This window comes from Ranitomeya imitator, chromosome 9, assembly GCF_032444005.1.
Source record: "Ranitomeya imitator isolate aRanImi1 chromosome 9, aRanImi1.pri, whole genome shotgun sequence".
NCBI classification, from domain to species: domain Eukaryota; kingdom Metazoa; phylum Chordata; class Amphibia; order Anura; family Dendrobatidae; genus Ranitomeya; species Ranitomeya imitator.
Window position 1 is genome coordinate 7,076,307 of NC_091290.1, and position 14,704 is coordinate 7,091,010.

Genomic DNA, 14,704 nt, shown 5'->3' on the forward strand with positions numbered 1-14,704 from the left:
TGTAATGAGCTCCCTCTAGTGGTGACTGTATAATTCTGTATGTAGTGAGCTCTCTCTAGTGGTGACTGTATAATTCTGTAAGTAGTGAGCTCCTCCTAGTGGTGACTGTATAAATCTGTATGTAATGAGCTCCCTCTAGTGGTGACTGTATAATTCTGTATGTAGTGAGCTCCCTCTAGTGGTGACTGTATAAATCTGTATATAATGAGCTCCTCCTAGTGGTGACTGTATAAATCTGTATGTAATGAGCTCCCTCTAGTGGTGACTGTATAATTCTGTATGTAGTGAGCTCTCTCTAGTGGTGACTGTATAATTCTGTATGTAGTGAGCTCCCTCTAGTGGTGACTGTATAAATCTGTATATAATGAGCTCCTCCTAGTGGTGACTGTATAAATCTGTATGTAATGAGCTCCCTCTAGTGGTGACTGTATAATTCTGTATGTAGTGAGCTCTCTCTAGTGGGGGCTGTATAATTCTGTATGTAGTGAGCTCCCTCTAGCGGTGACTGTATAAATCTGTATATAATGAGCTCCTCCTAGTGGTGACTGTATAAATCTGTATGTAATGAGCTCCCTCTAGTGGTGACTGTATAATTCTGTATGTAGTGAGCTCTCTCTAGTGGTGACTGTATAAATCTGTATATAGTGAGCTCCCTCTAGTGGTGACTGTATAAATCTGTATATAGTGAGCTCCCTCTAGTGGTGGCTGTATAAATCTGTATGTAGTGAGCTCCCTCTAGTGGTGGCTGTATAAATCTGTATGTAGTGATCTCCCTCTAGTGGTGGCTGTATAAATCTGTATATAGTGAGCTCCCTCTAGTGGTGGCTGTATAAATCTGTATATAGTGAGCTCCCTCTAGTGGTGGCTGTATAAATCTGTATATACTGAGCTCCCTCTAGTGGTGGCTGTATAAATCTGTATATAGTGAGCTCCCTCTAGTGGTGGCTGTATAAATCTGTATGTAGTGATCTCCCTCTAGTGGTGACTGTATAAATCTGTATATAGTGAGCTCCCTCTAGTGGTGGCTGTATAAATCTGTATATACTGAGCTCCCTCTAGTGGTGGCTGTATAAATCTGTATATAGTGAGCTCCCTCTAGTGGTGTCTGTATACATCTGTATGTAGTGATCTCCCTCTAGTGGTGGCTGTATAAATCTGTATATAGTGAGCTCCCTCTAGTGGTGTCTGTATACATCTGTATGTAGTGAGCTCCCTCTAGTGGTGGCTGTATAAATCTGTATATAGTGAGCTCCCTCTAGTGGTGTCTGTATACATCTGTATGTAGTGATCTCCCTCTAGTGGTGGCTGTATAAATCTGTATATAGTGAGCTCCCTCTAGTGGTGTCTGTATACATCTGTATGTAGTGATCTCCCTCTAGTGGTGGCTGTATAAATCTGTATATAGTGAGCTCCCCCTAGTGGTGACTGTATAAATCTGTATGTAGTGAGCTCCCCCTAGTGGTGACTGTATAATCTGTAAGTAGTGAGCTCCCCCTAGTGGTGACTGTATAAATCTGTATGTAGTGAGCTCCCTCTAGTGGTGACTGTATAATTCTGTATGTAGTGAGCTCCCCCTAGTGGTGACTGTATAATTCTGTATGTAGTGAGCTCCCCCTAGTGGTGGCTGTATACATCTGTATGTCGTGAGCTCCCCCTAGTGGTGACTGTATACATCTGTATGTAGTGAGCTCCCCCTAGTGGTGGCCGCAGCCTGATTACATTTTATGAAGTAACTCTATGGCTTTGTGAAGTTAAGCAGGGGATTTGGAGCTCTGTATCATGCAAAATTGCTCCTCGATGCCTATAAAGAATTTTGAGCTATTTAGATGCGACGTTCTTGACTCTGAAGTTTCTTTCCACCTTGGAGTAAAGTTGAGGCTCCTGAATTGGAGAATTAGCTGTTGTGATGCACAATGCCTAGAGATGAGGACGGTGCTTCCAGTGAACGTGTCCTCATTCCGTGACCGTCGGACCTGGTCCCTGACCTCTTATGATTGCCGCACGGTGCAGGGTCGTTGTGGTGGGACATACATAATGGCTACCGGAGGTGCCAGGGGACGGGGGTTCACGGGCTCCGGTCCGGCAGCCATGGATTACAGGCCGTGAACCAGGGTCCTGCATGTTGAACAATGGCTGTTGTAACCCGACGACAACGTGACACTTGGAGATGGTCTCAGATGGTGTTTCCAACTGTGAAGTGACTATGAAAGGAGAATATTTGTAGCCACGTGGGACTAATGGACCAGAAACTAAACATCTGCGACATCTCTGGCCGCAGTTCACAGGCAACGTCCGACCATTAACATCGTTTCTGCTTGTTCAGTCATCTCCATCGTTCACATGTCCGTCCTCTGTCCTGTGACTTACACGGTGGATGTTGTGTGGGGATGAATCTAACACCCCAGAACTATTTGTCCCCCAAACATTCGCAGTCTGGAGATGACTGTGCCGCTCCATCCTAACACGAACCCCGCACTAATCATACGCATGCAATACCACCGTACACCACAGGATGGCAGTGCGGAGTAGTGGGAAGTACCTGCCCCGTTACGTGGGGTCACCACCGTGAACACCGTGTGCTGCATGCAATACCACCGTACACCACAGGATGGCAGTGCGGAGTATGGGAAAAACCTGCCCCGTTACGTGGGGTCACCGCCGTGGACACCGTGTGCTGCATGCAATACCACCATACACCTCAGGATGGCAGTGCGGAGTATGGGAAGTACCTGCCCCGTTACGTGGGGTCACCGCCGTGGACACTGTGTGCTGCATGCGATACCACCATACACCACAGGATGGCAGTGCGGAGTATGGGAAGTACCTGCCCCGTTACGTGGGGTCACCGCCGTGAACACCGTGTGCTGCATGCAATACCACCGTACACCACAGGATGGCAGTGCGGAGTATGGGAAAAACCTGCCCCGTTACGTGGGGTCACCGCCGTGGACACTGTGTGCTGCATGCGATACCACCATACACCACAGGATGGCAGTGCGGAGTATGGGAAGTACCTGCCCCGTTACGTGGGGTCACCGCTGTGGACACTGTGTGCTGCATGCAATACCACCATACACCACAGGATGGCAGTGCGGAGTATGGGAAGTACCTGCCCCGTTACGTGGGGTCACCGCTGTGGACACCGTGTGCTGCATGCAATACCACCATACACCACAGGATGGCAGTGCGGAGTATGGGAAGTACCTGCCACCAGAGGTGTCAAACTGCATTCCTCGAGAGCCTCAGACCATGTGTGTTTTCAAGATTTCCTTTGCATTACACAAGGTGCTGGAATCATTCTCTGCAGGTGATTAAATTATCACCTGTGCAGTACAAGGAAATCCTGAAAACATGACCTGTTTGCGTCCCTTGAGGAATGCACTTTGACACTGCCTGCCACAATACCTCAAGTCACCGCCGTGGACACCGTGTGCCGCATGCGGCATCGCTGTTGCAGTTTGTGAAGCTTTTGTTTCCTCCATATTTACGAGTTCACTGATTTTACAGATGGCGCATTCAGAGGGGATGGTAAAGCAAATAGGGGCTTTCTCTGAAGGCATTAATAACCTCACGGTAAGTAACACCTTCCTTCTAACAAATCGGGGAAGCATCAAGTATGGAGGGCGCCCCCTATATACAGTGCAGCAGCGTAACACCCTCATTTACGGAACATCTGCACCCCCTATATACAGTGTAACCCCCTATATATGGTGTAATCCCCTATATACAGTGTCACCCCTATATACAGTGTCACCCCTATATACAGTATCACCCCCTATATACAGTGTCACCCCCTATATACGGTGTCACCCCCTATATACGGTACATCTGCGCCCCCTATATATGGTGTAACCCCTCGTGCACGGTACATCTGTGCCCCCTATATACGGTGTAACCCCTCGTGTACGGTACATCTGCGCTCCCCATATACAGTGTAACCCCCAATATACAGTGTCACCCCTATATAGTGTCACCCCTATATACAGTGTAACCCCCTATATACAGTGTCGCCCCCTATATAGTGTTGCCCCTATATACAGTGTCGCCCCCTATATACAGTGTCACCCCCTATATACAGTGTCACCCCTATATACAGTGTCACCCCTAATATACAGTGTAACCCCCTATACAGTGTCACCCCCTATATACGGTGTAACCCCTATATACGGTGTAACCCCCAATATACGGTGTAACCCCCAATATACGGTGTCACCCCCTATATACGGTGTCACCCCCTATATACAGTGTCACCCCCTATATACAGTGTCGCCCCCTATATACAGTGTTGCCCCCTATATAGTGTTGCCCCTATATACAGTGTCGCCCCCTATATACAGTGTCGCCCTTATATACAGTGTCACCCCCTATATACAGTGTAAGCCCCTATATACAGTGTAACCCCCAATAGTGTCACCCCTATATACGGTGTAAGCCCCTATATACGGTGTAACCCCCAATATACGGTGTCACCCCTATATACGGTGTCACCCCCTATATACGGTGTCACCCCCTATATATGGTGTAACCCCTCGTGCACGGTACATCTGCGCCCCCTATATACAGTGTAACCCCTCGTGTACGGTACATTTGCGCTCCCTATATACAGTGTAACCCCCAATATACAGTGTCACCCCTATATACAGTGTCACCCCTATATAGTGTCACCCCTATATACAGTGTAACCCCCTATATACAGTGTCGCCCCCTATATACAGTGTCGCCCCCTATATACAGTGTCACCCCTATATAGTGTCACCCCTAATATACGGTGTAACCCCTATACAGTGTAACCCCCTATAGTGTCACCCCCTATATACAGTGTAAGCCCCTATATAGTGTAAGCCCCTATATACGGTGTAACCCCCTATATACGGTGTAAACCCCTATATACGGTGTAACCCCCAATATACGGTGTAACCCCTATATAGTGTCACCCCCTATATACGGTGTCACCCCCTATATACGGTGTCACCCCCTATATACAGTGTCACCCCCTATATACAGTGTCACCCCCTATATACGGTGTAACCGCCTCGTGTAGGTACATCTGCGCCCCTATATACGGTGTAACCCCTCGTGTACGGTACATCTGCGCTCCCTATATCGTGTAACCCCCTATATACAGTGTCACCCCCTATATACAGTGTCGCCCCCTATATACAGTGTCGCCCCCTATATACAGTGTCGCCCCCTATATACAGTGTCACCCCTATATAGTGTCACCCCTAATATACGGTGTAACCCCTATACAGTGTAACCCCCTATAGTGTCACCCCCTATATATAGTGTAAGCCCCTATATAGTGTAAGCCCCTATATACGGTGTAACCCCCTATATACGGTGTAACCCCTATATAGTGTCACCCCCTATATACGGTGTCACCCCCTATATACGGTGTCACCCCCTATATACAGTGTCACCCCCTATATACAGTGTCACCCCCTATATACGGTGTAACCGCCTCGTGTAGGTACATCTGCGCCCCTATATACGGTGTAACCCCTCGTGTACGGTACATCTGCGCTCCCTATATCGTGTAACCCCCTATATACAGTGTCACCCCCTATATACAGTGTCGCCCCCTATATACAGTGTCGCCCCCTATATACAGTGTCGCCCCCTATATAGTGTCACCCCCTATATACGGTGTAACCGCCTCGTGTAGGTACATCTGCGCCCCTATATACGGTGTAACCCCTCGTGTACGGTACATCTGCGCTCCCTATATCGTGTAACCCCCTATATACAGTGTCACCCCCTATATACAGTGTCGCCCCCTATATACAGTGTCGCCCCCTATATACAGTGTCGCCCCCTATATACAGTGTCGCCCCTATATACAGTGTCGCCCCCTATATAGTGTCACCCCCTATATACAGTGTCGCCCCCTATATACAGTGTCGCCCCCTATATACAGTGTCGCCCCCTATATACAGTGTCGCCCCCTATATACAGTGTCGCCCCCTATATACAGTGTCACCCCCTATATACAGTGTCGCCCCTATATACAGTGTCGCCCCCTATATACAGTGTCGCCCCCTATATACAGTGTCGCCCCCTATATACAGTGACGCCCCCTATATACAGTGTCGCCCCCTATATACGGTGCAGCCTCATCTTATACTTCCCCCGGGGGAGTTGGGTTTTTCTAGTTCATTGGGGGAAACCAAACCTGCGACTGATCTACAGCACCATCGCACACAGTTCAGATTAATAATCGTCAGCGCTGATTAATTTACAAGATCTTTTGGTGAAATCCCGTCCGACCCCCACACTAGAAATCGCATCAATGGCCCCATTTACAGGGTTAACCCTACCTGCGGCCCCTGGGGCCGGTACGTGGTGTGAGCGGCTCCTCCACATAGGCAGTGGTGTGCAATGTATGGGTCCTCTGCAGAACTACAGCTCCCAGCATTTCCTGCACCGCTCTAGTGCATGTCCTGACCCCGGCAGCTTTTCTCCGTCACCATACTGGCTGTTTCCATTTCAGAACATGCTCAGTCAGGACGAAATCCTCAATAACTACAGGTGTCTGTCCAGCTACGATTCCTGGAGATAGCGCCGCGGAGCCGCCGTGCGGAGCCGGAGCCACGACCGGACTGACGGGGTCCTCAGCACATTATTTATTTTGTCCCCGTACGACCATGATGAAAATCATTTTTTGGGGGGATTTGACTAACGGGTGTACATTATTATTTTTTTTTTTAAAGTTTATAAAAAAAAATAATATAAAAATATTCCGTGCCGACATGTATATAACGGTGTAAGGTTTTACTGTGATGTTTTTTTATTTGATATGAAAGGGGAAGTTCACTTTTGACAACCAGTGTTAAAGGGCTGAGAACATTCATGGATGGCTCCTTTTTTCAGTGCCACCTTTATCCTCGGTCCCATTCACTTAGCTGCACTACCAGACTCAGCCTCGCAGGGGCGTTGTTTTAGGAGTAAGTAGCCATGTGTATTTGACGTTGATACAACCCCTTTAAGAGGCGACTACTACCCCCATCCACATGTCGTCCTAGGTCAAATATGTTGAGGAGAACGATTTAATAAGCTGTAATTAAAAATGAACTTCCCCTTTAAGTGGAACATAGTTTGCTCTGTATCTTCAGTGTTATTTCCTTAAAGGGACGGCGTTGTCTTTGCTGCTGTATATTATGAATAATTCTTGTAAAATAACAAAATAAACTTAATGCATGAAGAAGGAAAGAAATGTCAAACTTTTCTTTTCAACAGAAGCTTCTGCAGCAGATACGGATCAGCGTACCCCTCTCTATTCATTATCGGCTGTGGTATAGAGACGCACTACACGTCCCAGCATGCTCCGGAATGCTTAGCATTTTACACATGGGTGTAGGTTTTCTGCCACTTTTTACTCTGGACCAAGTCGCGTTCTGCAGCTTTTACTTTTAGGGAATGTTATCAGAAAATGATCTAGTGCTTAAATCAAATGATAAAACCTGGTGCATTTTTTTTCGTAAATAATTTTTCATATTCTGATCTATAAAAATAATGGTGACCCTGAAATGTCGCAGTTTTCACATAAGATCTCCGCAATCATCTCGTTATCATCACAGACTGTAACAATGTAACACCTACATATAGAAAATACAGGATCTACCATGGATATAGTGCACCTCCCCCTCTCTGCACAATGACCCCTGCACAGGCCAAAGAGCATGCTCCCATCACTCTTCCATAGATACATCTCGCCTCATCGCCTACTCCTCCTTGTACAATGATCTATGCACTATCACACAACATGGCCACAACTCTACTCCCCCTCTGCAGAGGTCACAGAGCATGCCCACGACACTCTGCCACAGAAGATAGTAGGTGATGGCACAGCTCATCTCTTCTTCTCTCCATAATGACCGCAGCACAAGTTAAAAAGCATGATATCCTATAAATAGAATTCAATGAATATCTCCAGTCTACCTATGGTAGATAACATAGGACCCACAATTCACTGCAAGTTCACCTCTTCCTTCTCCCTGCACAGTGATCTCTGCACATATCACAGAGCATGCCCACAACATTCTCCCATGGAAGACCTGTTGATTCGCTGATCACTGTGGCTGCGGTAAAGCAAACCTCTTAATGCAGCAACTCCGGCAATACATCTGCCCCAATAATCATGTACAGAAATTAGAAGAAATAATCCTAAAATAAAAACAATTTACAAAGCAAAAATATGTATCAGTATCTGGACTTAAATCTAAAAATAACATAGGTGATACATTTTCTTTAACTGGGGCAAAGCTGAAATAACATTTTATGCAACAAACAAGTTTAAAGATGAAGTTTAATCATCTAAACCAGTTCCGATGACAATGGGGCATTATTACAATAAAAGATGTACAAAATGTTACAGTCTCAAATCTTAAGTAATAACTTGATCATGAAACATCTTACAAAGAAATATTGATCCTGAGTTGGTTCTTATTCTGCAATTCACAGCTAGATAAACAGTAGTTCAGTGTATCACAATTTCATCTGCCTCAATGCAAAAAAAATAATACAACTATTAGGGTACCGTAATGGGGTCGACAGCCATCCCATGTTCAGCTTCATAATAGATATACTAAAAATAGATAATTTATGACTGCAGGAAATAGCTTATTGTAGTCGAGTGATCTGTAAACTGTAATACTGTAGCTGCTGAAAATCTACTAACTGTGTAAATCTACGGACGTTCAATGTGTAGAAAATCTTAAACTCCTGCTGGCTGTCAGTGCCTGTTTGGAATTGTAATTTTGCAAAAGCTGAAAAGCAGCAGTATGTAGACCACAGCTTTAGTAACTGTCAAGATATGTTAAAGTTAGTACTCGTTTTGTCACTACCATCTGTAAGAAATATAAAGTGAACAGCAAAAATATCACATCCTCTTACTAAAATAGACATTGTATAGCCCTTACAAAACGTTTACAATTAATGGATTCCCTGTCAGTCTACATGTATTGCATGCAGTGGAGCCAATCTGTGATCCTTGAGAATAATTTGCAACACAGAAGACCCCTTTTATTTGAGCACTACAGTTGACACACAGTTATGCCTATTGCAGGGCCTAAGTCAGTGAAACTTGCCATTTCAGACACTGCCCTACGAAAAACACAGACACACATTATTGACTTCGTGATAATGGTCGCACAACCGCAGTCATCGTGGACAGGAACATATATGACAGCAGTAGGATTAAAAAAGATTTTGAGGAGGAGAACCACAAGATCAGGTAGAGGTATTGAAGGATGTAGGCACCTGGCCCCCCCAGCTGGGTATTGTCTGGGTGGTCCCATCATTCATCCGGATCCAGTCATCCTTTCCAGAATTGATCTGCAGTCCGTTTTAGTAGGAGAATCTCCGCTCCTCCGGGTACCCGAGCTTGGTCAGGTTGTCCTGACATGCAAACTGGATCATAGGTGGGGGGCCGCACATAAGCACCAAGGGGTTGTCTGAAGGGGGAGGCAGATGCTTCTTTATCATGTCGGCCGTGACAAATCCGCTTCCATGTTTCCAACCTGGATACAATGTATGAAGTAGTGAATGTTAGACCCCCAGACACCAGACCCCCGGGATGCTTGTTCCTCCCTGTCCTGCCTTACAGCTTGGCCTTTCCCTTAATGATGTTATTTGGGATTTTTAAGTTGATGGCTATTCCCATGTCAGTAAGTGGCGGCAGAGCGAAGAGGTTGGCGTCCGTGTCCTGTGGAGCTGGAAGCACCAAAGAGCAGGGAAAAAAACACAAAAATGGAGCACAATGCTGAATTTGTGCCCCATACACTCAGAATACACGGGGGTCCTTGAGATGGGATCCCAGTGATATGTTATGGCTTACGAGATGAAAATAGCCCTTTAAGATGGCGTCCTTTATACCGAATGTCTCGCAAACACACAGATATTGTCCCATATACATCTATTAACCTGAGAGCCCAGGGGCGATAGATGGGCCCATATAGAGGGTCAGAAAACCTGTGACGCCATTGTAATCAGAGCCCAGGCGGTGTTACCGGCCCGTTTAACCCAATGACTGGGGTCCGGTTTCCAGCCGATGCCCTGTACTGATAGAACGCAGGAGCAGCCCCTTTAACTAAAAGGATTTTGGGTGATTACAGTCAGAGGCATAAACTGAAGAGCATTAACGAGTGGCCCCCAACTATCTAGTGTCTCCTGTGGTGTAGCGGCCCCTGGACCCCCATGTACCAGTCTCTGGGTCTGCCCCCCTCTCCCCCGGTTATAGGGGCCAGTGCACAGATGCGTTACCTTGTGGCGGAGCGGCCCCTAGACCCCCATGTACCAGTCTCCGGGTCTGCCCCCCTCTCCCCCGGTTATAGGGGCCGGTGCACAGATGCGTTACCTTGTGGCCGAGCGGCCCCTGGACTCCCATGTACCAGTCTCTGGGTCTGCCCCCCTCTCCCCCGGTTATAGGGGCCGGTGCACAGATGCGTTACCTTGTGGCGGAGCGGCCCCTGGACCCCCATGTACCAGTCTCCGGGTCTGCCCCCCTCTCCCCCGGTTATAGGGGCCGGTGCACAGATGTGTTACCTTGTGGCCGAGCGGCCCCTGGACCCCCATGTACCAGTCTCCGGGTCTGCCCCCCTCTCCCCCGGTTATAGGGGCCGGTGCACAGATGCGTTACCTTGTGGCCGAGCGGCCCCTGGACTCCCATGTACCAGTCTCTGGGTCTGCCCCCCTCTCCCCCGGTTATAGGGGCCGGTGCACAGATGCGTTACCTTGTGGTGGAGCGGCCCCTGGACCCCCATGTACCAGTCTCCGGGTCTGCCCCCCTCTCCCCCGGTTATAGGGGCCGGTGCACAGATGCGTTACCTTGTGGCAGAGCAGCCCCTGGACCCCCATGTACCAGTCTCCGGGTCTGCCCCCCTCTCCCCCGGTTATAGGGGCCGGTGCACAGATGCTTTACCTTGTGGCGGAGCGGCCCCTGGACCCCCATGTACCAGTCTCCGGGTCTGGCTGGCCCCCTCTCCCCCGCTTATAGGGGCCGGTGCACAGATGTGTTACCTTGTGGCGGAGCGGCCCCTGGACCCCCATGTACCAGTCTCCGGGTCTGGCTGCCCCCTTCTCCCCCGCTTATAGGGGCCGGTGCACAGATGTGTTACCTTGTGGCGGAGCGGCCCCTGGACCCCCATGTACCAGTCTCCGGGTCTGGCTGCCCCACTCCCCCGCTTATAGGGGCCGGTGCACAGATGCGTTACCTTGTGGCGGAGCGGCCCCTTGACCCCCATGTACCAGTCTCCGGGTCTGGCTGCCCCTCTCCCCCGCTTATAGGGGCCGGTGCACAGATGTGTTACCTTGTGGCGGAGCGGCCCCTGGACCCCCATGTACCAGTCTCCGGGTCTGGCTGCCCCTCTCCCCCGCTTATAGGGGCCGGTGCACAGATGTGTTACCTTGTGGCGGAGCGACCCCTGGACCCCCATGTACCAGTCTCCGGGTCTGGCTGCCCCTCTCCCCCGCTTATAGGGGCCGGTGCACAGATGTGTTACCTTGTGGCGGAGCGGCCCCTGGACCCCTATGTACCAGTCTCCGGGTCTGGCTGCCCCTCTCCCCCGCTTATAGGGGCCGGTGCACAGATGTGTTACCTTGTGGCGGAGCGGCCCCTGGACCCCCATGTACCAGTCTCCGGGTCTGGCTGCCCCTCTCCCCCGCTTATAGGGGCCGGTGCACAGATGTGTTACCTTGTGGCGGAGCTGCCCCTGGACCCCCATGTACCAGTCTCCGGGTCTGGCTGCCCCTCTCCCCCGCTTATAGGGGCCGGTGCACAGATGTGTTACCTTGTGGCGGAGCGGCCCCTGGACCCCCATGAACCAGTCTCCGGGTCTGGCTGCCCCTCTCCCCCGCTTATAGGGGCCGGTGCACAGATGTGTTACCTTGTGGCGGAGCGACCCCTGGACCCCCATGTACCAGTCTCCGGGTCTGGCTGCCTCTCTCCCCCGCTTATAGGGGCCGGTGCACAGATGTGTTACCTTGTGGCGGAGCGGCCCCTGGACCCCTATGTACCAGTCTCCGGGTCTGGCTGCCCCTCTCCCCCGCTTATAGGGGCCGGTGCACAGATGTGTTACCTTGTGGCGGAGCGGCCCCTGGACCCCCATGTACAGTGGGGCAAAAAAGTATTTAGGCAGTCAGCAATAGTGCAAGTTCCACCACTTAAAAAGATGAGAGGCGTCTGTAATTTACATCATAGGTAGACCTCAACTATGGGAGACAAACTGAGAAAAAAAAATCCAGAAAATCACATTGTCTGTTTTTTTAACATTTTATTTGCATATTATGGTGGAAAATAAGTATTTGGTCAGAAACAAAATTTCATCTCAATACTTTGTAATATATCCTTTGTTGGCAATGACAGAGGTCAAACGTTTTCTGTAAGTCTTCACAAGGTTGCCACACACTGTTGGTATGTTGGCCCATTCCTCCATGCAGATCTCCTCTAGAGCAGTGATGTTTTTGGCTTTTCGCTTGGCAACACGGACTTTCAACTCCCTCCAAAGGTTTTCTATAGGGTTGAGATCTGGAGACTGGCTAGGCCACTCCAGGACCTTGAAATGCTTCTTACGAAGCCACTCCTTCGTTGCCCTGGCGGTGTGCTTTGGATCATTGCCACGTTTCATCTTCAATGCCCTTGCTGATGGAAGGAGGTTTGCACTCAAAATCTCACGATACATGGCCCCATTCATTCTTTCATGTACCCGGATCAGTCGTCCTGGCCCCTTTGCAGAGAAACAGCCACAAAGCATGATGTTTCCACCACCATGCTTTACAGTAGGTATGGTGTTTGATGGATGCAACTCAGTATTCTTTTTCCTCCAAACACGACAAGTTGTGTTTCTACCAAACAGTTCCAGTTTGGTTCATCAGACCATAGGACATTCTCCCAAAACTCCTCTGGATCATCCAAATGCTCTCTAGCAAACTTCGGACATGTACTGGCTTAAGCAGTGGGACACGTCTGGCACTGCAGGATCTGAGTCCATGGTGGAGTAGTGTGTTACTTATGGTAGGCCTTGTTACATTGGTCCCAGCTCTCTGCAGTTCATTCACTAGGTCCCCCCGCGTGGTTCTGGGATTTTTGCTCACCGTTGTTGTGATCATTCTGACCCCACGGGGTGGGATTTTGCGTGGAGCCCCAGATCGAGGGGGATTATCAGTGGTCTTGTATGTCTTCCATTTTCTAATTATTGCTCCCACTGTTGATTTTTTCACTCCAAGCTGGTTGGCTATTGCAGATTCAGTCTTCCCAGCCTGGTGCAGGGCTACAATTTTGTTTCTGGTGTCCTTTGACAGCTCTTTGGTCTTCACCATAGTGGAGTTTGGAGTCAGACTGTTTGAGGGTGTGCACAGGTGTCTTTTTATACTGATAACAAGTTTAAACAGGTGCCATTACTACAGGTAATGAGTGGAGGAAAGAGGAGACTCTTAAAGAAGAAGTTACAGGTCTGTGAGAGCCTGAAATCTTGATTGTTTGTTTCTGACCAAATACTTATTTTCCACCATAATATGCAAAAAAATATGATAAAAAAAACAGACAATGTGATTTTCTGGATTTTTTTTTCTCAGTTTGTCTCCCATAGTTGAGGTCTACCTATTATGTAAATTATAGACGCCTCTCATCTTTTTAAGTGGTGGAACTTGCACTATTGCTGACTGACTAAATACTTTTTTGCCCCACTGTACCAGTCTCCGGGTCTGGCTGCCCCTCTCCCCCGCTTATAGGGGCCGGTGCACAGATGTGTTACCTTGTGGCGGAGCGGCCCCTGGACCCCCATGTACCAGTCTCCGGGTCTGGCTGCCCCTCTCCCCCGCTTATAGGGGCCGGTGCACAGATGTGTTACCTTGTGGCGGAGCGGCCCCTGGACCCCCATGTACCAGTCTCCGGGTCTGGCTGCCCCTCTCCCCCGCTTATAGGGGCCGGTGCACAGATGTGTTACCTTGTGGCGGACGGTCCAGAGTGTAGAAAAGCTTAAACTGCTCCGGATGAGACTTCATGACAGATTCCAGCTCTGACCGAACTAAAATGTCGTCTTCAGTCTAAAGAACAGAAACACCAGATCCGTCACCTCCGAGATCCCAGAAATCTGCACCTGCCTCCTCCATACGTGGGATCTACTCCTCCGTGTCTGGGATCTACATCTACTTCCTCCTCCATTTATGGGATCTACTCCTCAATGTCTAGGATCTACTCCTCCTCAATATCTGGGATTTATTCCTCCATATCTGGGATCTATTCCTCCATATCTGGGATCTACTCCACCATGTGTAAGATTTTTTCTTTCCCCTCCATAGCTGGGGCCTATGTCTACCTCCTCCTTGTCCTCCATTTATGGGATCTACTCCATATCTGGGATCTACTCCTCCATGGCTAAGATTTTTTCTTTCTCCTCCATATCTGGGATCTATTCCTCCATGTCTAACATTTTTTCTTTCTCCTCCATAGCTGGGGCCTGTGTCTGCCTCCTCCATTTATAGGATCTACTCCTCCTTCTCTATAGAATATCTCGGATCCATCTCTGGGATCTATTTCTGCATCCTCTACAGCACAGCTTCCTCATCACCGGCACAATCTGAAAGTAATCCACTGGATCTTGTGATATCTAACACAAGGCGATGTCTGTGTACAAATGGATGGGATCTGATGAGGATCAGCACAGGATGTGGTATGACAGGAAATAGATTAAAAAAGATCCCGTGTGAA

At 48.9% G+C, this 14,704-nt stretch overlaps 2 protein-coding genes across 8 annotated transcripts in view; one reads left to right on the top strand and one right to left on the bottom strand.

Moving 5' to 3' along the window:
• Positions 1-7,206, top strand: part of PPFIBP2 (PPFIA binding protein 2) — a 134,296-nt gene extending 127,090 nt beyond the window's left edge. For 6 of the 7 annotated variants that reach the window (XM_069740081.1, XM_069740082.1, XM_069740088.1 and 3 more), the window contains 2 exons: positions 3,508-3,573; positions 6,491-7,197. In XM_069740081.1, coding sequence (XP_069596182.1) covers positions 3,508-3,573; positions 6,491-6,559 — 135 coding nt within the window. In that variant the 3' untranslated portion in view covers positions 6,560-7,197. Of the gene's footprint in view, positions 1-3,507; positions 3,574-6,490 lie in introns of all 7 variants that reach the window. The other variant, XM_069740083.1, reaches the window with a different exon arrangement.
• Positions 7,207-8,287: 1,081 nt separating this feature from the next.
• Positions 8,288-14,704, bottom strand: part of LOC138649668 (NADH-cytochrome b5 reductase 2) — a 28,086-nt gene continuing 21,669 nt past the window's right edge. The window contains exons 8-9 of the mRNA XM_069740259.1: positions 13,941-14,040; positions 8,288-9,518 (exon numbers count right to left, since the gene is read on the bottom strand). Coding sequence (XP_069596360.1) covers positions 9,346-9,518; positions 13,941-14,040 — 273 coding nt within the window. The 3' untranslated portion in view covers positions 8,288-9,345. The remainder of the gene's footprint in view (positions 9,519-13,940; positions 14,041-14,704) is intronic.